Source organism: Bos taurus, chromosome 4 (genome assembly GCF_002263795.3).
Source record: "Bos taurus isolate L1 Dominette 01449 registration number 42190680 breed Hereford chromosome 4, ARS-UCD2.0, whole genome shotgun sequence".
NCBI lineage: Eukaryota > Metazoa > Chordata > Mammalia > Artiodactyla > Bovidae > Bos > Bos taurus.
Window position 1 is genome coordinate 104,921,693 of NC_037331.1, and position 24,353 is coordinate 104,946,045.

At 44.1% G+C, this 24,353-nt stretch overlaps 1 protein-coding gene across 2 annotated transcripts in view; it reads right to left on the reverse strand.

Annotated features, from left to right (window-relative positions):
• Window positions 1-24,353, reverse strand: part of DENND11 (DENN domain containing 11) — a 52,254-nt gene that overhangs the window by 13,296 nt on the left and 14,605 nt on the right. For both annotated transcript variants that reach the window (XM_010804612.4, XM_024991195.2), the window contains exons 2-4: window positions 17,642-17,741; window positions 16,308-16,466; window positions 3,252-3,405 (exon numbers count right to left, since the gene is read on the reverse strand). In XM_010804612.4, the coding sequence (XP_010802914.1) occupies window positions 3,252-3,405; window positions 16,308-16,466; window positions 17,642-17,736 (408 nt within the window). In that variant the 5' untranslated portion in view covers window positions 17,737-17,741. The remainder of the gene's footprint in view (window positions 1-3,251; window positions 3,406-16,307; window positions 16,467-17,641; window positions 17,742-24,353) is intronic.

Below are 24,353 nucleotides of genomic sequence, written 5' to 3' on the forward strand. Positions count from 1 at the left end.
GTACCCTTTTCCCTGCATCTCCCAGGGTTTAACATGTCTGCTAATGAGCTGCCCACAATAAGGCAAAAAATAGAGGCGATTTCACTTTTTCTCCCTCTGGTCCCCTTCTTGGCATCTTGGGGAGAGGAATACAGGGCAGCCAGGTCAGATGCTGGTCACCTCCCTGTGGGTTTGGAGACAGCCTTGAACTCAGAAGGAAAAAGGGGGTCAGAGTTAGGAGTGAAGAGAAAGAAAGTAGGTTTTCATCAATACAGGCCCAGAACTGCCCTAATGATCCTCTGACAGCTTCTTAGTTATTGCCTCGCAGCTCATGCCCGGGAAATCTTCAAACTACATTTCCTAGACTCTTATGCCCGTGGCTACCTGTTAGGTTCTACCAATGGCGGGCAGTGACTGGAGACTGGAGGGCAGGAGGAAGCTTCTAGTTTCAGGATCCAGCTTCCGCTGGTATTTCTCCAGGGGCAGAGGACACCTCCATTCTAGACTCCAGCTATTCCTGGCATCCCTGCCCACACCACGCCCAGGTGGTGCCTCCCTAAGCAGTCTGAGAACCACCTCCGCAGAGCCCCTCCTCCGAGCTCCTGCAGTTCAGATGTCACTTCCTGTCACTTTCCCCTCTTTCTTACTCCAGCCCTGGGAATGCATGGCAGGAAGCCCAGGTACACCACCAACCCCTCCCCCACTCATTGGTTATCTACTGCCTATCTATGCAATCCTCTTTTCCTCTTGAGTAACTTGCTTTTAACCACCAGAACATGGCAACACTACAGCACTGTGACTTCCACAATTAATACAACAGATTGTGACCTCCACCTTGCCAGCAGACTTTTTCACGGGTTGGCTTTGATGAAGGAAACCATCATGTTGGAGAGACTCAACGTGTGTGTTTGTTGCCGTAGGCACTAAAAAAGTCAGCAAGGCTCTCAGTCCAACAGGCCTCAAGGAACTCAATCCTCCCAACAACCATGTGAACTCACAAGTGGATATTCCCCCAGTCGAGCTGTCAGATAAGCCCCCAGTCATGAGGGACACCTTGACTACAGTCTTGCAGAGGGCCCAGCAAGAGGGCCCTGACTCACAGAAACTGAGAGATGTGGCTCAGCTGGTAAAGAATCCGCCTGCGATGTGGGAGACCTGGGTTCGATCCCTGGGTTGGGAAGATCCCCCGGAGAAGGGAAAGGCTGCCCACTCCAGTATTCTGGCCTGGAGAATTCCATGGACTGTATAGTCCATGGGGTCACAAAGAGTTGGACACGACTGAGCGACTTTCACTGTTTTAAACCATTAATTTGAGGGCAACTTGTGATGCAGCAACAGATAACTACATAGGGTGGTAGCCACTGTCTGTATTTCTAGTGTTTAGGTTATTCTGTTACCTCTCTGTGACTTTGGTTTTCCAATTCCTGTATTACTGATTCTCTGTATTGAATCAGTCTGAAATACCTGGCATAGTTTGTGTTTTCCTAACGAGACCCTAACTGGTACTTATTCAGGTTCAAATACCATGGTCTAACAGTTAAGGTTCTTTCCAATCTGATTGCAACCTATTTTTCCACTTTTTTCTCCTGGCCAGATGACACTGATATTCGTCACAGTCAAACCAGTCTTCTCACACCCATGAACTCGCCCTGTGGTTTCTCATGCACATCCCCACAGGCAATGGAGTGGGAGGACTGAGCATTGGCCTTGGCACCAGGCCTGTGTTAATATCCTGGCTCTATCTCCTACTAGTTGTAAGGCCTTAAGCAAGTCACTGAACCTTTAAAAACCTCAGTTGGTTTATCTGTAAAACATGGATTTTAAAAAATCCACTTTAAAGAGTGCTGCAACAGATACAGATCGAGTCAGCAGAACGTCTAACTCACAGAAGGTGCTGACAGAGTGCTGGACCACGGCCCCCACTGTGGCTCATGCCTTCTCTCAGCCTGGAGTTAGCATCCCTCACTTTCCCCTAGTTAAATACCTCAAATGCCTCTTCCAAGATACTTCTCAGAGTCCTCTCAAAGTCACGGTATAATTTCTCTACCAGGGAGCCTGAAATTTCCACTGAAGTATCTTGTGGCCACCTGTAGGGGAGGGGAGAGGGGATGGAGGAGGAAGATGGGATGGAGGAGGAGGGAGGGGGTTAGAGGAGGAGAGGGGGTGGAAGATGGGGAGGAGAGGAGGTGAGGGGGGAGGGAGGAGGTGAGGGGGGAGGGAGGAGGTGAGGGGGAGGGAGGAGGGGGATGGAGGGGGTTAGAGGAGGAGAGGGGTAGAAGATGGAGAGAGGGGGGAGGAGGGGGGGAGGAGGAGGAGGGGGATGGAGGAGGGGGAGGGGGATGGAGGAGGAGGTGGACGAGGAGGGGGGGTGGAGGAGGAAGGGGGAGGAGGAGGAGGAGGGGGTGGAGGAGAAGGGGGGTGGAGAAAGAGGAGGGGGATGGAGAGGAGGAGGGGGATGGAGGAAGAGGAGGAGGGGGATGGAAGAGGAGGGGGATGGAAGAGGAGGAGGGGATGGAAGAGGAGGAGGGGATGGAGGAGGAGGGGATGGAGGAGGAGGGAGATGGAGGAGGAGGAGGGAGATGGAGGAAGAGGGGGAGGAGAAGGAGGGGGAGGAGGAGGGGGATGGAGGAGGACGAGGAGGTGGAAGAGGAGGGGGATGGAGGAGGAGGAAGGGGAAGAAGAGGGGAGGAGGGAGAGGGAGGAGGTGGAGGAGGAGGAGGCAGATGGAGGAGGAGGGGGATGAGGAGGGGGAGGGCAGAGCTGGGGGAGGAGGGAAAGGGCAGAGCTGGGGGAGGAGGGAAAGGGGGAGTCTCTTTGTACCCTCCTACCGCTTGCTTGGGTCTTTGGTTAATGGTAAATAAACATATTCTAGTACAAAGTAATTCAGAAAAAATACACAGTAAAGTAATATCAAAAATACGGTAACTAAGAAATATCTCAACTGTGGAAATGCTTCATTTTTAGTTCACTTGTCTGCCTTTAAAACTGAAGCAATCACGAGAATCAGATCCACGCATCACCCCAGGAGTCACCACAACTGGGCCCTCCATGTGGCTCTGCACCGCCATTACGGAAGTATTAGAAAGCACGTTAAGATAACCTGCCTTATGTTTTAAATAAGAACCAAATGCTGAGGTTACAATCCTGTTCTATCAAAAGCAGACTTTGGGTGTTAGCCCAAGACATAAATTTCCTTATTCATGAAAACAACAATCAGCAACTACTGTCCCCAGACCCAAGCCCAGGACTGCGTGAGACTTTGGCTGACCTACCTTCATCTCGGGGTACATGTATCGGTGGATGGAAGGCAGCCAGTAGACGGGGGGCAGGCTGCCACCTCTCCCCGGACCGGCATGGAGCACCCCCTTCTTGTCCTCATAGAAGGCAGCCAGGTGAGAGTAATGACCCGGGGTCTCCAGCTGATGTCTGCACGAGACATGCGCACAGTGAGAATAGCTCGGACCACAGCCCTGCCACTCACTCCCCGGCCCCAGGGGCAGCAATACAAGCCTGGATAAACTAAAAGCCTCCCTTCCAGAGGCTGCCTAGGACACTTCCTTCAATGTTACAAGTTCCTTAGCAAAAGCTCTAAGATAGGCTCTGAAACTCCCTGACAGTGGTGTGGACACAAGCTCCTTCTCATGGGAAACAGGAGGAATTAACAGACTATTATTAACTAATGTCCATTGTTCTGGAGCGAAGGATGCTTCCCAGAGAATGGCTGTTGGTGATGAGAAGGGGAAACCTGGAAGACCACAGATGTTTCAAAGCAAGTTTGTCTTTGTTTAGAAAGCAAGTTTGTCTTCTTGCTTTGCTGTTGTCAAAGAATAAGAAGCAGCGTACTCTTCAACGTCTCACATAATGGAAGACAACTACTGGAGGTCGTGAGGGCTTATGTTTGAACCAAGTAATAAAGAGCACAAGACCTCTTCTCCCCCAACCCCATCCTGCACAAGGAGATTGTCTGTGGGTAATTCTGTCAACTGATCCCAAAGCCAAGAAAGCTACATTAAGGCCCTGGACCATTTGGTTAATGGCGAATCCAATCCTGCCTTGGGGTCAAGCACAGGAGGCCCATGGGTACCATTTAGCACTATGTTTACTGAAAGTGTAAGAGAGGCTGAATTTAAAATGCGGTCATAATCCAGTATGACTGGTGTCTTTGGTTTTTATTTTTTGGCCACACTGTGCTGCATACGGGATCTTAGTGCCCCAACCACAGATCAAACCTGTGCCCCCATCAGTGGACGTGTGGCATCTTAATGACTGGACCACCAGGAAAGTCCCAACCAGTATCTTTGTAAAAGGGGAAATCTGGACGCACAGACACACACAAGAACCCGTGTGCAAGTCAAGGGTTGGAGTGATAAATCTACAAGCCAGGAACAGCCAAGACTGTTGGAAGCCAGGAGAGGAGCAACCACCAGCTTCTCTCTCAGAGCCCTGGGAAGAAACCAAGCCTGCTAACACCTTGATTTTAGACTTCCAGCTTCCAGAACTGTGAGACAATACATTTCTGTTGTTCTCAGTCATCACCTAGTTTGTGGTACTTTGTTACAGCAGCCTTAGGACACGAACAGAAGGGGGAAAATAAAAAACTAAAACTTTTTTAGTTCATTTAAATTACCTTAGAACTGTACAATTTCCATCATACTACAATGAAAGAATCAAAATAGAGCTTTACTGCGCCAGCGGAGGCTTCCCTAATTACAGCTGGCCCTGGCACAATGGTGACCGGAGGGCAATGCCCCCAGCCTGTCGCTGCTGGCTTCGCCCAAACGCCGTCATGCAATGTTCAGATTCAAGATCTGCACTGTCCACCAGGCACCCTGCTGCGCCCCACCCATCCCTGCTCCAGAGGGACCAATGGCTCCTGATGTCAAGGCTACAGCTGCCACTCTGTCACCGTGAGAGCTCAGTGACATTACTGAACTTTCCCAAATCTGCTTTTCTTCCCGTAGATAGCAGTACCACCGCAGTATGATGGTGGTGTAAACGGAGCTGAGCAGAAAAAGTGCCCAGGACAGTTTGCGATATATTTCAGCTTCTTATGGAACACCTGGCGGGCTTCCCAGGTGACTCAGTGGTAAAGAATCCGCCTGCCAGTGCAGGAGACATGGGTTTGATTCCTAGGTGGGAAGGTGCCCTCGAGGAGGAAATGGCAACCCACTCCACTATTCTTGCCTAGGAAATCCCACGGACAGAAGAGCCTGGCGGGCTGCAGTCCACAGGGTTGCGAACAGTCAGGCATGACTGAGGGACTGAGCACAGCACACAAAAACTAGGTTCCTTCCTCCTCAGCATATGGGCAGAGTGTAGCCAGGCGCCCAGGGAAGGCTTGGAAACAGTGGGGAAATGGGAAGATTCAGGGCAAGCCCTGGAAGAGACCTTTAGGCAAATTTACATTTTAAAAACAAACAAACAAACAAAAAATCATCAAGTATACCCCAAAAATTCATTACTAAAATAAACTCCTCTCTGAGTGATAGCTCTCTACTTGGGAGGGAGTACAAGGAAGCAGTTGTGTGATGTAATAATAAATGACTCTGAGGGTGTGTGTGCTTATAATCATTTCTGGTTTTCTTTTATTGTGCTGCACAGCATGTTAGATCTAGTTCCCCGGCCAGGGATCAAACCCACACCTCCTGCATTGGAAGTGTGGAATCTTAACCACTGGACCACCAGGGAAGTCCCTATAATCCTTTTTTTCACTCTTAGAAATGTTCACAGTCTAGATGGGAAATCCATGAAGGCCACGCTGTGTCCAGCTATTCTGAGAAGATGGCAGACTTTAGACACCCTTCAAGGATATGTCAGAGACAAAAGCTTGATTACTGACAAAATAGCATGTAGACAATTAAGTTCAAGGGTATTTTTATTAGGACCTAATTTCCTTAAAAGGAACAGTGGGAAGCATTTTGTTGTATTTTTAATACTATTATCTTGGCTATGTTTTCTAGGTTCACTGTTCGCTGATTTGCTTCTCAATTAACAGTCTTACCTGTTTGACTCCATTAAACTCTATACTTAAACCAAGAGTCTAAAGAAAAGCTCACTATGAAGTTAGAATCTCTTACACTAAAAGGTAGTTTCAGAATCCTGTCCTCTGACAGCCTAAGATACCACTGGCTGATGGAACAGAATGAAGCAATGACATGGAGTATGGAAACGGACACAGACATACATATAAATTGGCAGTTCCCAGATACGTGTTAAACAGCCGTTTTATGAAGGCCTCAAAATCTAAACACAACATAGATTTTGCAATGAGCAAGAATGATTATCAAACCGTAACACCAAGATAAACCAAAAAGTACTAAAACAAGCCTGAGAGTTTAGATGATAAGCTGGGTTTCAAAGATGATTCAGGAGGGTGATCTATATGATGCAGAGATGAAGAAGCACAGGCCAAGCATCCATGGGAACTGCCCACGACACATGACATCATAAAAATGAGACAGTAACCGGCAGTCTGTGCTACTGATCTGAGCTGTGGTTCTGGGCCACATCAAGGATTCTTCTCAAGAACCAGAGACACTGGGTTGCTGCTTAGGCCCCTTCACTAACATGGCATAGGCTGTACGGCCACACCGACACTCACTGCGACTAACCCTGCCTTCCCTCAGCACACCGGGCCATCATGAGCCCAGTGTAAGCATCAGGGATCCCTCTGCACAGCAGTGACACTTCTTCACTCCCGACACTCATGACCGGTCTGAACCACTCTGTCTTCTGGCCTTGCAAGTACAGAAAAGCAGGCACTCCCGTTTATCGCTGGTGCAGTACTATCTTTCTGAAAGGGCACTTGAAATTTGCGTAAAAACTGCATACCCTGGATGTACCCTCCAACCCAATGATTCCATTTCCAGGATCAAGGCCTAAAGATCTGTATGTGGATACGAACAATCATTTGTTCATAAGGATATTCATGTTCATGGGGTGAAAAATAAGAACAACCTAAAAGCCCAAAAACAGTGAAGCAGGGACTTCCCTGGTGGTCCAGGGGTTAAGGCTTTACCCTCAGGGCAGAGGGTGTGGGCTCGGTCCCTGGTCGGGGAGCTCAGATCCCACATGACTCCCCGAAAACCAAAACATAAAAGAGGATATTGTAACAAATTCAGTAAAGACTATAAAAATGGTCCACATCAAAAAAAAAATCTTAAAAATAAAACAGTGAAACAGTTAAATTGTGATACATCTATACACTGAAATGCTTACGTGCTGTCCTCTGTCACTTCAGTCGTGTCCAGCTCTTCGTGACCCCGTGGACTGTAGCCCACCGGGCTCCTCTGTCCATGGGATTCTCCAGGCAAGAATAGTGGAGTGGGTTGCCATTTCCTACTCCAGGGGATCTTCCCCAAATGCTTGGAAACCACCAGAATGATGATAAGGACTATTATTCATGATACATTAAAAGGTTAAATATCTTTCAGTTAGAAAATTTAGACACTGAGTGACCTCAATGTTTTTTTAAAAAATTAATGTGTATGTACATATTTACACATGGGAAAAAGACCAGGAGGATATAAATGTTAACAGCAGATAGGTCTGGCTTGTGGGATCATGTTCGTTTTTAACCTGTTAGCCTTTGCCCGTTTTTCAGTTTTCTGTAATAACTCTATGTTAATTTTCTATCTAGTCTTTTTAAATTTTTCAATATGGAAAATTTCAAACATACACAAAAAGTAGAAAGAAGAGAATAATAGACCCCATTATCCACCACTTAGTTTCAACAAAAGTCAATATTTGATCAATATGGTTGTTACAGCTATACTTTATCCTCCCCAATGCCCATTACTCTTTTTCCTGAAATGTTTTAAAGCAGATCCCTTATAACATTTTACCCATAAATACATCAGTATGCATCTCTAACTAATAAAATCTTTAAAAATAATGTAACTATCATGCCATTATCTCACCCATCAAAATAATAATGCCTTTAACACAAACTAATAAGCAGTCCACTTTCAAATTATATCAACTGTCCCCTAAATGTTATTTTACAGTTGGTAGATCCTATCATGATCTAAGCAAGATCAAAAATGTGGTTACGTGTTTAAGTCCCTTTTATTTTATAACATGCCCTCATTTTTCTAACTAATCCTTTACAATTATAAAATAGTTCTCCAATATCTTCTGATTAATAAAAAAAGAATCATAGCAAAGACTAGGGAGATAGAGAAGTCAAGAGTTGTGGATGAAATACTAACAAAAAAAGGTTAAGATATGTAAAAATAAGTATAAAACATAGATGGAGTATTTTAGAAAATCAAGTCTAGTTAGTTTTTACAGAAGTCATTGCCACAATCATGTATTATCCCTGGCTACACCTGGGCTTTTATCACCATGCTTTCTCTCTTCCTCATACGCTCTCATGCAAGTCCTTCTCTTTGTGTTACCTGAGCCCTCTTTAATCATCAAGCTGGAAAACCTTTCTAGTTATGATTCAAAATCTATAAGCCATATAAAAGTATTGAATTCAGTGAAGAAAAAAAGAAAATGAAGAAAAATCTGCACAACAAAAAAAAGGAATGTGAAAAGACAAATGGCAGCAGCTTCCCTGGTGGCTCAGTGGTAACGAATCCGCCTGTCAGTGCAGGAGACGTGGGTTTGATCCCTGATCTGGGAAGATCCTACATACCATGGAGCACCAAAGCCCATGTGCCACAAATATGGAGCCTGTGCTCTGGAGCCCAGGAGCTGCAACTGCTGAAGCCACCCGCCCTATGAGCCTGTTCTCTGCAACAAGACAAGCCACTGCAGTGAGAAGCCTGCACACCCAACGAGACAGCAATCGCCACTCTCAGCAACTAGAGAAAAGCCCAGGCAGCAACAAAGACCTAGCACAGCCTAAATAAACAAATAATGTTTTAAAAGAGACAAATGAAAAAGTGGAAAAATATTTTCCATTTATATCACAAAGAAGAAAATCTCCATACTATACAAAGAACTAGAAATTAATAAGAAAAGACCAATGACCAAAAAATAACGTAGCAAAGGCTAGGAACAGTTCACGGAAAAAGAAATGGAAATAGCTCAAGCACATAAAAGGAGCTTGTCCTCACTCCTAAGAAAAATGTAAATTTATAATGTGTTTTATGGACTTCCCTGGTGGCTCAGACAGCAAAGAATCTGCCTGCAACGCAAGAGATGTGGTTTTGATCCCTGGTCTGGGAAGATCCCCTGGAGAAGGGAATGGCAACCCACTCCAGTACTCTTGCCTAGGAAATCCCATGGACAGAGAGGAGCCTGGTGAGCTACAGTCCATGGGGTCACAAAAGATTCAAACATGACTTAGAGAACAGCAACAACTGTGCTTTATGCATCAGAATGCCAAAAATCCAAAAGTTGTATTTTAGTGTGGGCAATGCTGTGAGGAAACAGTATTCTCCTGCATTACTGCTGGGCATGCAAAATGGTACAATCTCTGTGTAAAGCAATTTGACAGTATTAAAATTAGAAATACACATGTGTCAGGAGCTGGTGAGGCATTCCACTCATGACAAGGTCATGAGGAAGGAGGCTCGGCATACGCAAAGGCGGGATCGAGCCTCAGGAGTCCCCCTGGATATTCTCGAGCATCTAACCCCCAAAATCCAGAGTCTGCCTACTTTATTGCTTTGTGCTCTCACCTCTGACTCTACTGGGGGCTGTCCCCCACCACCATCTCGCTCTGTAAAAGAGTTAACTTACAGCTCCAATTAATAAAGTTCATGGGCAATTAGGAGTGTTTAAATCCAAACCCCTCAGATGGCTCTCTAACTCGCCTGACAAGTTTACCCGGACTCCTACAGCTATGCATACGATTGTTTACAGTCTCCCAGCCTCAAGAGGCACGGGAAGCTTAAGATGTTCAAATAGCTTAGAGCCTCTCAGAAAGTTAGAAGCTGTCAGAATAAACTAGTAAAGGATTTCATTGATGAGCCAATGCTTGTTGCCAAGTTTTCACATCCCCTGTATTGTATCCTTGAATATGTATTAATTAATACAGTTGGTATGTAGAAAAAATAAGTAGTGGCCTTGGTGTTAGTAACTTTAGACCCTTAAGGTAATAAATTCTTTCCTTTGTTGTAAACCCATTACACATCTGCCCTATAGGAATGCAATTTTATCTTCGGAAGATGGCGCCAAACCTTAAAATAATTACTCTTAGAGAAAACAAGTCTTTGTTGATAAGTCTTTGTCAAGAGTCATAAAATATTAATAGGCCTTCTGGCCAGAAGATGATGTAAATCACCTAAACCATTTGTATACGATAAATTTGCAGGAAAGAAACCCTGGTTTTTGATAAGGATCAAAAACTGCTGACTTTGCATCCCCTATTATCCTCTATGTGTAACTTAGGGTATAAAAGCCCCTGTTAAAAATAAAGCTATGGGCCTTGCTCACCAGCGCTTGGTCTCCCCATGTCATTCTTTTCACATTCTGGCTGAAGTCTCCATCTGGAGCGCGGAACCCACCATGCTTACTAATTACGCCTGGGCTTCTAAGACCCACTCGAGAAGGTGTCTAGGGTGGGGCACCTTCTGCTATTCGAGAGGGCACCTGCGGCCTACGTAAGTGGTGCAAACTTCTTGTCTTGAAGTTTTATTGGTCTCCCGCGTAAACCAAGCTACTCAGCCTCTTTTCTCCACTGAATTTTCCTACTGAGCTATCTTCATTCTATTACTCTTTATATCTTTGATAAATATGTAAATAGTAGCCGACTCCGTCTCCCCTTCAAATACCCTGGATCAGCTGGGCCTGGACCCCGGCCCACATGCCTTTTGAATCACCAATTTCATTTCTAGAAACTTAATGTACACATATACTGCTCACGTGTGAAGTGATACTTGCTCATAGGTATCCAGTACAGCAGCACCACACAAAAGACCAAGTAAGAGACCTGAGTGCTGAAGAATGGATGCTTTTGAACTGTGGTATTGGAGAAGACTCTTGAGAGTCCATTGGACTGCAAAGAGATCAAACCAGTCAATCCTAAAGGAAATCAGTCCTGAATCTTCATTGGAAGGACTGATGCCAAAGCTCCAGTACTTTGGCCACCTGATGCGAAGAACTGACTCGTTGGAAAAGACCCTGATGCTGGGAAAGATTGAAGGCAGGTGGAGAAGGGATCGACAGAGGATGAGATGGTTGGATGGCATCACTGACACGATGGACATGAGTCTGAGCAGGCTCTGGGAGTTGGTGATGGGCAGGGAACGCCTGGCATGCTGCAGTCCATAGGGGTGGCAAAGAGTCGGACATGACTGATTAACTGAACTGAACTGAAGAGACCTGATAAAGCAAGCATGGTTCTTTTGTAATACAACTGTAATAAACAGTGAAGAAGGTCTCTGTGTATGAATATGAAAAGATCTCCCAGATATATTGTTGAATGAACAAGGCAAGGTGCAGATAACATGTATAATATGCTACCTTTTGTATGAAAGGGGGAAAATAAGAACGTACATTTGTATTTGTATATACACAAACACAGACTTAGGAAAAATGCATGGGAGATGAGCAGTGATGACCAGGATTACTGGATGGATGTGGGAACTCACTGAACACTTTGCTTTTTAATGCCAGTGGTTGATACTGCCACTCTCTTCTTCCCTTAGTAATAGAACCTTTCAAATTTTAGCTGGTCACATGACCAGCCAGTTAAATACCCCGTTTCCTAGACTGTCTTGCTCCTAAGTGGGGCTAGTAACTAAAACTTGGCCAATGAAATGTGGGCAGAAGTTGTGTGTTCAATTTCTAAGATTTCTGCGTTGTTCCCCCTCCGGCAGCCTGGGACATGACCTGCTAACGGGGAATCTGTTTTTACCATGTGGGTGAGGACAATATTGTAGGAGATGGCAGGATACAAAACAGAAAGACTTGGGTCCTGAAATGACCCAGTGGAACAAAGCCTACCACACCGGACTACTTCCCTTGCTCTGGGATTATCATGCCAGGAAAGTTGTACTTCTGTCTCCAGGCCTGTCACTGTATTTTGGGTCTCTTTTTTACAGCAACTTAGCCTGGACTTGAGCTAAAGTAGAAAATGATATTTAGATATGAGTTTCCATGATCAACAATCGTTCATTGGCTTAGCAGCTGGCAAGGGAAAATGGTAAGAAAATAAAATTGCAGACTGACAAGCTGGTAATCCTTGTTATTACTGCGGCAAAAAATCTTTGCTAGAACATCAATAACTTGTAAGACAAGCCATGTGTCATCTGAACTTGTGCCTTTAGGGCAAACAGTGAGAAACAGAGTTCTGACGGCTCCTTGATGTTTTTAATGAGCTACTACAAGAGTTAAGATGAAAATAAGCAAGAACTGGTCAGCGTGCAAGCAGAAATAAATATAGCATAAGGGTGTACATTCTCAGTTCCACAATATGAACTAGTTGCGATTCAAAACATTTGGGACCCAGTGGGACTGGAAAAACCAATTTCTCTGGACCCGAAAAGCAGGAGGTAAGAATTTCTCTCAAAGCCTCCAAGAAATTCTCCAGTTAAGAATTCTTTGCCAGACATGAGCATCAGTTCATTTATAAAGATCAGATTTAGGCTACAGTCTCAAGACTGTTGCCATTAAAATGAGGCAAAGATGGGTTGACCACAAGCAAAGACCAGTAACTACTCCATAGTCCACTGACTTAAAAGCTCAGACTCAGAAGAGATGTTTGGCAGTGGTTATTTTTACCTGGAACTGACTGGAAGCAAACAGACCAGAAGCCTGCTGAGTTCTGAGGGGTCTGGACTGCCGCATGCTTGACTTGTACAAGCCTGGGACTTTTCTGGTCCCTTAAAGAAATCACTAGATTTCCAGACCTATACCTTCAGGAAACATGTTCTTAAGCTATGCAGCTTTCTCCAAAGTTCTCCAAAGCTGGATTTAAAAGCAGTAACAGTGGGAAACAGATAAAGAATCCCCTAGAAGGCAAAGCAGGGAGCCATGGAGGAAAATGGACAAGGGGATTCTAGTGACAGAACCAAGGTATAGCCAGGAGCTCCTGCTCTGTGACTACCAGACGTCTTTGCCATCCCTGCTGGGCAGAATTCCATTATCGTTATGATCTAACGACCGCTCGTATTTCTCATTCTCCTTTTTCAAACAGGAGTTTGAAATGGCTCCTACTCTATTTTCTATGTTGCATTTGGGAGGTGGGGAGTGGAGGACTTGACTGTTCTTTCACAGCTTTTACAAATAAGAGGAACCACGTCCTGACTGCCTCATATCGCACAGAAACCTTAGATTTTAGATGCCAACATTAACTGGATGAGACTCTGATGTCTCGGGATGGGAGGAATGTGCTGTGTGTGTGGGAAGAAGAGTACACACAGATCCAGGGGGGCAAATTGAAGCAGAGGCTGCTAAAGTTTCCCCTAAAACCATTCTTCTTCCTATACAGAAAAGGAGCCCCCGGTTTTAACCGGTCACAAGGCCACCCGATTAGAGACGACCCTCCCCGGTGTCCTTTGCTGTCAGGTGTGTCTTTGTGACTGAAGACTTGACCGTGGGTTATGAGAAGTTACATATGGAACTTCTGGCTTTTCCCTCCTACCTGTGGGCTGCAATGCAGACCTAGACACGGTGAGCAGCTCTGAACAGGTGAGGACATCTGAGAACACAAAAATCTCTCCTAGGATCTGGCAGCATAATAAGAGAAGCAGTGTGGGCCCCGAATGATTGTGGGAACAGCAGGCTGCCCACCCGGACCACCTGCCTACTTATAGACCATTCCATGGAGAAGAATCTTCTGTCTTATTTGAACCAGCGTATTTCAGGGCCTCCGTTACCACCATTTAGCCAGGACTCTAACTAACATAATACCTCCTTAAAATTTTGGGCTTTTGAACCATGAGAATGTATTGCCTCCTTGGAAAATTAATTTTTCAAGAGGAGTAATAAATTTTTAAGTGTCAAGATCCCAATAAAAATGTTCTTTTCCTCAGTATTATTTCTGAGACACAAAACTGAGGAAATATTTCAAATGCAGAAAAATATATATCACAGCTCCAAAATGCAGAGGAGCAGTTAAAAAAAATTAGAAACATGCCAACGCTCAAGCACAGGGAATAATGGAGTAGATTAATGGGACAGCTCTAACATTCGACAGCTATTAGAATAACCATCAGGGGCTCCCCTGGTGGCCCAGTCATTATGAATCCGTCTGCCAATGCAGGGCACACGGGTTCGATCCCTGCTCCGGGAAAATCCCATATGCCGTGGAGCAACTAAGCCCGTGTACCACGACTGCAGAGCCTGTGCTCTAGAGCCTGAGAGCCACAGCTTCGGAGCCCACGTGCCACAGCTACTAAAGCTCTCACACCCGAGAGCCTGTGCTCCTCGACAAGAGAAGCCACCGCAATGAGAAGCTCGTGCACCGCAATGAGAGAAAGCCCACGCGCAGCAAAGGAGACCCAGTGCAGCCAAAGGTGAATAAATAATTTTCTTAAACCATCAAAATGAAAAATACGTAGGACAATGGTAAGAAAACCTGAGCATAACTGGTGTTCATGAAGAAGGAAAAATGCAGAGGAAAAGCTGAGTATTTCATGGTAGAAGAAAAGGTTCCTGAAATTAAAAGTCATGTCTCTAGATCAAAGGATGAACTATTCCAGGGAAAAAAAAAAAAAAAAACAGTTCAGAAACAGTTCAAAAACTGTTCAGATAAAGAATCTATAGGGACCTAGACAAAAGAGACTTTTCTGAAGCAACTAATATCAGGAGACAGCAAAGCAGTATTTATAGTATCCTGAGAAGAAAAAAGAAAAGATATAAGAATCCTATACCTAGCCAAGAGTAAAGGGAAAAGACCAACACCATCAAGCACGCAAGATTTCAGAGAAGGCACCACCCATGGTCCTTTTATGACAAAAAAAAAGTGCTTGATGGCAAAATCCAACCAACCAAGAAACGTATGAGGAGCTCAGCAAGTCACAGTTAAGCCCCGGATGTGGCTGTAAACATATAAATGAGACTTAAGAATCATGGGAATTATGGTTACAGAACTAAATGTAATAAAACTCACAATATATAAAGTTAAGAAAAAAGAGGGGAGGAGTTCTGGGGAAAAGTATAAGATAACTGACTGACTGCACCTAAAACAACCTAAAAACACCAATGACCCCTACACAAAGATTTGTACACTTTACTGTATATACGCCATTTCTCAATAAGAATAATACTGTAGCTTCATGTTTTTCAGAGTCTTTTGTCTTAACTTGGGAGGAATATTCCAAGAAATAATACATCTTACTTAGTGAAAAAAAATATTCACTTAAAGTTTGACAATTTCTTCAGTTTCACTTACTCTTTTCCTCTGAAATATACAAATGCATTAAACCAATCCTACTTTTGGAAAATTACGTTTTTTAGAATGACAGTCACTGAATATTGACCATGAATATCTCATCTTACTGAGTGCTAAGATTTGGGAGAATTTTAAAAATTCATTTGTACTTTTAACTAATTTTTAAATAATAAACATTTTCCCCACAAACTACATTTCATATTCTTTCAAAGACAATGATCAAGACAGACAGTTATGTCAAAAATTAAAATAATGATATATTTTAAAAGGATAGGATGTAAAAATATGTATAATGTATGGTGCCAAGTTTATAAACAATTTTTAAAGTACACACACAGACACACGCATACCAGAAAAGACGCAAATGTGCTAACATTTTAACAGTGCTTCAGGGATTAGTGATAGATTTCTCCCCCCAAAATCTGAAATAAAATTAGGTTACTCACATGATGGAAAAAAATACAAAATATTAACAGTTTTGCAGCTTCTGTTAAAAATTCCCTTCCTATTAATCCCCTTCCATGATAATGATTACTCCAAATAATAAATGATGAGGTCTTTAAAGAGTTGAGGGTGGGAGTTGGAAAGGAGGTTTAAGAGAGAGGGGACATAATGTATGCCTATGGCTGATTCATGCTGATGTATGGCAAAAACTAACACAACATTGCAAACAATTATCTTTCCATTAAAAATAAATTTTTAGAAAAGTTGAAAGTCTATTTGCCTGGGGCAAAGAGGTCATAACTGTGGTTGAGGGGTAGCAAAGATCACTGTACATGTCAACAAACTGATTAAACCAAACGGATGATAGTGTTAAAATAAACTGAAAGCAAAATCAACCGCAGCTTTCAATCGAGTATGAAGGATCAGTACGCAGGACACAAGATGACACATAAAGACCACCGCCAGAGGCGTGAAACGTGGCCACGGAGGTTCCCGGAGAGGCACCTACTGCTCTGATGGGTGCACGACCTTTAACCCCGAGGGCCCATCACCATCCCCCCACCGCCTCCCGCCCCGTCTGTGGGCCACGCACCGAACTTGGTTCTCCAGGAAGTGCATGTGCCGGTACAGCAGGGTGTAGGATGGAGACAGGATGCCCACGGACTTCATCCGGGCGCCACGCTCCAGCTCGCTTTCCACCGGCATGTTGGCGAAGCAGGCCAGGCCGAAGAAGGGCCCCTTCCGGAAATAGCTAAAAGAGACCCAATATGTAGCATGGCTCAAAATCAGAATTTTTTTTTTTCCCCCTTGACAAATGTGCTAAGTCGCTTCAGTCGTGTCCAACTCTTTGCGACTCCATGGACTGTAGCCTGCCAGGCTCCTCTGTCCATGGGGATTCTCCAGGCAAGGATACTGAAGTGGGTTGCATGCCCTCCTCCAGGTGGCATCCTCGCCACCCAGAGATGGAACCCACATCTCTTATGTCTCCTGCATTGGCAGGCAGGTTCTTTACCACTAGGACCATCTGGAAATCCCTTGAGAGGTGTCCCAAATAGAAGATTTAACTGTGCCCAGGGCTCTACATGAGAATGTTCAGCCTGAGAAAAACCTTTTTTTAAAATCTCAGGGGGACAATGAGCCCAAGCCATTCAACCTTACAGATGGGACAATCAAGGCTCAAAACAAACAAACAAACAAAAAAAAAAACTGGAACTCACTAAGGCTCATCCCACTGGAGCCAGGACTTGCTCTCCAAAAAGCCTACTGCTCAGCTGCCTTTGACCCCAGATCAATTGCCTGTGACCATGACCCTTCTTTCCTGCAATAACAGCTGACTTGATGTGTGACCTCTGTTTTATTAGCATAAACTGGGTTGATTCTCTCCTCGCTTCCTGAGCCTCTGATGTTTTTAATAGAACATTCGACCAGAGCTGTCATTTGATTTCCTTCCCCTTTCTCACACTTGTGCCCGTCATGGTTCCAGCCCAATGAGAAGATGAAAGCTACTCCGTCACCCTTATGTTCTAGTTGCTCCTCACAAGAATCTTAATCACACAGGACTACAAACCAGCCTTACTTAGAGCTGAAATTTCAAGTTTTAGCACAAACATGTCTTGAGTTAACCCACATGGAGCCAAAAGTCTATTCTGTCATTAAAGCCAAACCTCAAGCGAGGATCAATCATTTCTTAGAAAAGGCAAGAACCTCTATGGCAGGAGTTCTTAATGTTTTCGGGTCATGGGAACCTAACAAAAGCTTGGGAGCTTCTTGTTACAAACCTGATATAAAAACACAAACCGGTACGTATATTTTCAGGGCATTTATACACACTTCCTGAAGATGCCCTGATGACAGCTCTTATTCTCTGGGGAAAGCAGAGGAGGAGCGGAAACAGTGCAGAGCAGACTGGCAATCAGCACTACTTACATGAAATCAGACTGAATTTTATGGGATCCGCTGGCCATAGACTTGAACTCCACACCTTCAAGGTCAATATCTTGGGGTAAGCACCATTCCACCATGTTTCCTGCGGGGAAGGGAAGATACAAGTTTAAAACAGACAAAATCATTCGAAGGGCTTAGTGCAGGGCTAAGCGCATGTGGCTTCCAAGTAAATGAACTGCTGACTCAGCCACCAAAATGCAGGCTCATCCCTCCACCGGCCACAGGCTGGCAGAGTGCCTGAGTCATCCTGCGGGCCAGGAGATGGGCACTGAAGGCACCTCTGATCTCTGCCTTTGAATGAACACAGTTCTCCTAGCGAGGCTGCTGGCTTCGCTTCTGCCATTCTGCTTGGCCACCTCCCAATCTGCTTTCTTTTGTAGCCTCACTTCAAAGGTGCGTATTCTGACCCTCTACCTCCATTTCCTGGTCGCATACTCTCTCCTTAACCCCGCAGGATCCTGCTTCCATCTTGCTTTTCTATAGCTACTAATGATTTTGACAAACTCCAAACTCTTTTTTAAATTTATTTTTAAAATGTATTTATATGGCCGCACCAGGTTTTAGTTGCAGCATGCAGGATCTTTAGTTGCAGCATGCAGGATCTTTAGTTGCAGCATGCAGGATCTAGTTGCCCAGCCGGGGGTAAAACCTGAGCCCCCCTGCACTGGGAGTGCAGAGTCTTATCTGCTGAACCACTGGGAAGTCTGCCAAGCTCTTTTCAATTCAAATCTTCATTGGTTTCATTGTGGCATTTGATAATTCCTCATAAACCTCTCCCATTTTTTCCTTGACTCCCACGATAGAACACTATCTTGGTTCTTTTCCTTCTTCTCTGGTCAGTATAGCTCTGCTGCCTTCCCTAACTCTCCTCCCTCCTCAAATGAGGCTCTTCCCCAAGGTCCATACACCAGTTCTTTGCTTCCAGAATTTAAAGGCTCATTCACTCATCCCTAATTACTGAGTTTCTACTGAGCCAGATGTTGGGACTATGTCAAATAAGACATAGTCCCTGAACTCAAACAGATTAGATTTCAGGGCTAGATAAAGAGATAAACAAGGAGAATGGTGATTACAGTTCTGGAGGTGTTATGCTAAATTCTATGACAGGGTATAATATGGGATTTTAGAATGTAGCAATGACAAGCCTCCATCAGATTGAGAGAATCAGAAAATTTCACAAGACCAGTGTTTCTTAGAGGCTTGAGAGGACACTACAGAATATGCCCTGCTGTTTTCTTCCATATTCAAATTTTTTCCAAATAAAAATACTAAGATACTTGTGAAGATTTCCCTTTAGAACAAACTGCTTATCAACATGGCAAACCCTAATTTCCCAGGCAACAGAAATACCATTAATAATCCCTGACAACAATACTTTTCAGACAACTGTTTAGGGCATCAGAGGTCCACCTGTATACAACCCACTCTGAACAGGGCGGACATCAGAGGGAGTCAGCCTATCCTATATTCACAGCCTGCGGCCCTTTCAAGTAGTTAATTTTCAAGAGAGGAATCATAAACCCCAATGATGAACTAAAACAAAAAGCGTGGGAAAAGGAGTTATGATTTCACACAACAGGCTAGACCAATGTATTTGTCAGGGTTAAAGACAAGAAAAAGCATGCGGAACCAGGGGTAAACATGGGAGAAAGGTAAGGTTTCCAGCACCAAGGTCCCCTGACATGCCTGTCTTTCCTCTTAGCGTCCATGTCTACTGTCTGTTTAGTCCGGTGGCTTCCACTCTATGTCATGTCTCAGGAAACCCAGGAAGCTTACAAACATGCTGAGACCCACTCCAAATCTACAGGATCTACTCCAGATCTATGATCTGTGCCACGTGGCTGCCTCTGCTGATGAGCCTCCTGTGTACAAGGTCCCAACTCTTTTTTAAAGTAATATTTATTTATTTATTTGGCTGCACCAGGTCTTAGTTGCAGCATACAGGATCTTTGATCTTTGATGTGGCAGGAGGGGTCTTTAGTTGCGGCATGTGGGATCTAGTTCCCTACCCAGGGATTGAACCTGGGCCCCCTGCATTGGGAGCAGAGTCTTGGCCACTGGACCACCTGAAACGACCCTCTAGTAGACTCTGTCCTCTCACTTATCTGCTTCTTCTAGTATTGGCTGCCTCGTTCCGTGCCCCCATGCCACTCCATACGAGGGTTCAACTCACTCTAACTTAATTCCCTTCCTTTAATCCAGCATGTCCACGAGCACTCAGTGACTTGTTAAAACGTTAATGCACCTAGACGTTGTGCTGAAGGATAAGTTTAGAAAAGTGCACAGATCAGAACCATGTGGCACATTGAGTTTTCCCAGCATGAACATACCTGGGTGAGAAGAACCCAGACCAAGAAGCAGGACGTTATCAGCACAGCAGAAACCCATCCGAGTCACTAACCCTCTCTCAAGGCTAATTATTATCCTGACTTCTAACACCACAAATGAGCTTTGCTCTTTTTGAAATTTACATAAATGCAATCATCATTTGCATTTAGAGAGCTGACTGGCTCAGATTATGAACTCCTTATTGCAAAATTCAGACTTAAACTGAAGAAAGTAGGAAAACCACTAGACCATTCAGGTATGACCTAAATCAAATCCCTTATGATTATACAGTGGAAGTGAGAAATAGGTTTAAGGGATTAGATCTGATAGACAGAGTCCCCGATGAACTATGGAAAGAGGTTTGTGACAGGGATCAAGACCATCCCCATGTAAAAGAGATGCAAAAAAGCAAAATGGCTGTCTGGGGAGGCCTTACAAATAGCTGTGAAAAGAAGAGAAGCGAAAAGCAAAGGAGAAGAGGAAAGATACAAGCATCTGAATGCAGAGTTCCAAAGAATAGCAAGGAGAGATAAGAAAGCCTTCCTCAGCGATCAATGCAAAGAAATAGAGGAAAACAACAGAATGGGAAAGACTAGAGATCTCTTCAAGAAAATTAGAGATACCAAAGGAACATTTCATGCAAAGATGGGCTCGATAAAGGACAGAAATGGTATGGACCTAACAGAAGCAGAAGATATTAAGAAGAAGTGGCAAGAATACAGAGAAGAACTGTACAAAAAAGATATTCACAATCCAGAAAATCACAATGGTATGATCACTCACTTTGAGCCAGACATCCTGGAATGTAAAGTCAGGTGGACCTTAGAAAGCATCACCACGAACAAAGCTAGTGGAGGTGATGGAATTCCGGTTGAGCTATTTTGAATCCTAAAAGATGATGCTGTGAAAGTGTTGCATTCAATATGCCAGCAAATTTGGAAAACTCAGCAATGGCTACAGGACTGGAAAAAGTCAGTTTTCATTCCAATCCCAAAGAAATGCAATGCCAAAGAATGCTCAAACTACCGCACAATTGCACTCATCTCACACACTAGTAAAGTAATGCTTAAAATTCTCCAAGCCAGGCTTCAGCAATACATGAACCATGAACTTCCAGATGTTCAAGCTGGTTTTAGAAGAGGCAGAGGAACCAGAGATCAAATTGCCAACATCTGCTGGATCATGGAAAAAGCAAGAGAGTTCCAGAAAAACATCTATTTCTGCTTTATTGACTATGCCAAAGCCTTTGACTGTGTGGATCACAAAATGACCAACCTACATAGCATATTAAAAAGCAGAGACATTACTTTGCCAACAAAGATCCGTCTGGTCAAGGCTATGGTTTTTCCAGTGGTCCTGTATGGATGTGAGAGTTAGACTGTGGAGAAAGCTGAGTGCCAAAGAATTGATGCTTTTGAAGTGTGGTGTTGGAGAAGACTCTTGTGAGTCCCTTGGACTGCAAGGAGATCCAACCAATCCATCCTAAAAGAGATCAGTCCTGGGTGTTCATTGGAAGGACTGATGCTGAGGCTGAAACTCCAATACTTTGGCCACCTCATGCGAAGAGTTGACTCATTGGAAAAGACCCTGATGCTGGGAGGGATTGGTGGCAGGAGGAGAAGGGGACGACAGAGGATGAGATGGCTGGATGGCATCACCGACTCGATGCACATGAATTTGGGTGAACTCCAGGAGTTGGTGATGGACAGGGAGGCCTGGCATGCTGTGATTCATGGGGTCGCAAAGAGCCGGACATGACTGAGCGACTGAACTGAACTGAATCATCATTTGTATTCGTGTCTTTTTTTTTTGCTCCATATTTTTTGCAAGATTCATCCATGGGGATGCATATAGCAATAATTTGTTCATTTATTATTTCCACGCTATGCTAGTGATACAACTTACATATCTACTTAACTGTTGATGCACACTTAGCTTGTTTCTTATTTGAAGCCATTAGAAATAGCACTGCTGTAAACAATTCCACACTTGTCATATGGTGACTGCACATGCAGTAGCTTTGTAACGCATGACCCAGCTGGGCTAATACACATTTCTCAGAATTCCCTTCTTTGTACATTTCCAGTTGAGACTGGGAAGGGGAAGTGAAGCAGTAGCCATATTATGTTTGTGTGGGAAGGTCAGTGAGGGAGCTTCAGGTAAGCTGATACCTGTTGTTGCTTATCTTGTAGGCTCATCACACTTTGGTGGGGGTGGGGGGCACCAGGTCTGCTGCTGATGGATCCTCTTTCCCTAGATCGCTTTCGGCTTCTGACTCACACCCCAGGTGTGCGCTTAGTTCCACAAAGAAGGGCATCAGCATCATCAGGCCAGGACACCACGTCATTAGAACTGGAGGCAATGACAGACTGACTTGTTGTTCCTACCCACTCTCATGAGTTCCAGCTTATTCTCCTTTTCAAATTTCTTCTAACTGCTTTACTCAAGAGACCTCAATCAGATACAAAGACAGTACCCTTATGCAGACTATCTACCCAGCTCCCACAAATGCACAAGATCAAGTCTCTGCAGTAAATCCCTCTATTTATCTCCAGTGGTTCTGTTTCTTTGACTAAACCTTGATTTTGACTGACACAATGTGCACACCTTTCTGTTGACAAAATCCCTGGGAGTGAAAGTCTTGCAAAACTGTTTGCATTGCTGCAAACTAAGAAACAACTTCAATAATTCCCAAAGCAGTGTTTCCCAAAGCTTAGGGCTTCAGCAAATATATATAAAGGGATTTTTCAGGTTAAACAGACACGTTCTGTTTAAGTTTAAACAGACAAGTTCTGCAGAACTTCTCAGAGCCTTAAATGTTATTCTGCATTATGAATATCTATGAGATCAATACCATGCTTAAAGTTCCAAAATTATTCTGCTGATAAACCTATTTTTAAGTAGCATCTTAAGGGTTCAATCTTATAGAAGGCTTTTTTTTTTTTTAAGAAATACTAGTATATAACGGGCTGCAAGCTGACCCTTAGTACATATCCCTGTACCTTTCTTATAGGGGATAGAACTTATTCTTAGCATGGCATATGGTCTTCCAAATGATGACTTTGTTTCTCTGTACCTTCTTGTAAATAGGTATGGCTACACAAGTAAATTCTGGCTAATGGGATCTGGACAGAAATTAGGTGTGTCTTTCTAAAGCATGCGTTAAAATGAAGGCGTATGCTGCCCCCTTCTTCCATCCTATTGCCTGGCATGTGGATGTAGAGACAAGCCATTTTGCATTATTCAGGTGAGGGCATCAGGCCACATATCACGAAAGGGAGGATAGAGCAATAGCCAGCATGAGTCTAGGTCCCTGGATGACCCCATAGATCTGAGCCGGCACTCCAGCCCTGGACCACTGATCTCCTGTTAAGTGAAAGCTAAACTTTTATCTTGATTAAGTCACTGTTAATTTGGGTCTCTGGTATTCATCTTTCCTGGTGGCTCAGTGGTAAAGAATCTGCCTGCCAATGCAGAAGACGTGGGTTCGATCCCTGGGTTGGGAGATCCCCTGGAGAAGGAAATGGCAACCCATTCTAGTATTCTTGCCTGGGAAATCCCATGAACAGAGAAACCTGGCGGGCTACAGTCCATGGGGTGGCAAAAAGTCAGACATGAATGAGCGACTGAGCACACAGACTTCTGGTATTCATGGCCAAACATATATCTTAATATATGTTAATACATATAGTAATACACCTTATACAGCTTAATACAGCTGATCTGAAGAATAAAGCCCCCAGTTCCTCAGCTCAGTTCTCAAAGCTTCTTTCTCATTCTTCTGTGCCTGGCCAACCCTCATTGCACAGAAATTGAAAGAATCAGATGAAGGGAATGACACTGTTATTTGCATCCTTCACTGCTAGATGGATGCAAGCCCCTCTTGGTTGGGAAGGAAGGTCCATCACGGTCAGGCTGAATCACAGAATGGAGTGTGGACTCCAGGACACCACTCTGGGAATGGTTCTTTATCCCACAGAAAGAACATTTCTGCTGACATACTCCTTGAATGAAAGGAAAGTAGATAAATCTACTATGGCCCTCATCCCAGCCTAATACAATCACTCTCTTAGATGTCTGTCTCCCCAGGAGACTGGACTTCTTAAAGGCAGGAACTCTGCTTGTTTATCTTTATATCCCAGCAGAGCACAGTGCTTAGCATATGACAGGATGAACATTAAAAAACAAAAACCCAGCTTTACTGAGGACAAGCGTGATTTTTAAAAGCTAGTGGTAATGATACTGTGGTGTTTTTTTTAAGTTTTTTTTTTTTTTTAATGTGGGACTGTTTTTAAAGTCTTTATTGAATATGTTACAATATTGCTTCTGTTTTATGTTTTGGTTTTTTGGCTGCAAAGCATGCATG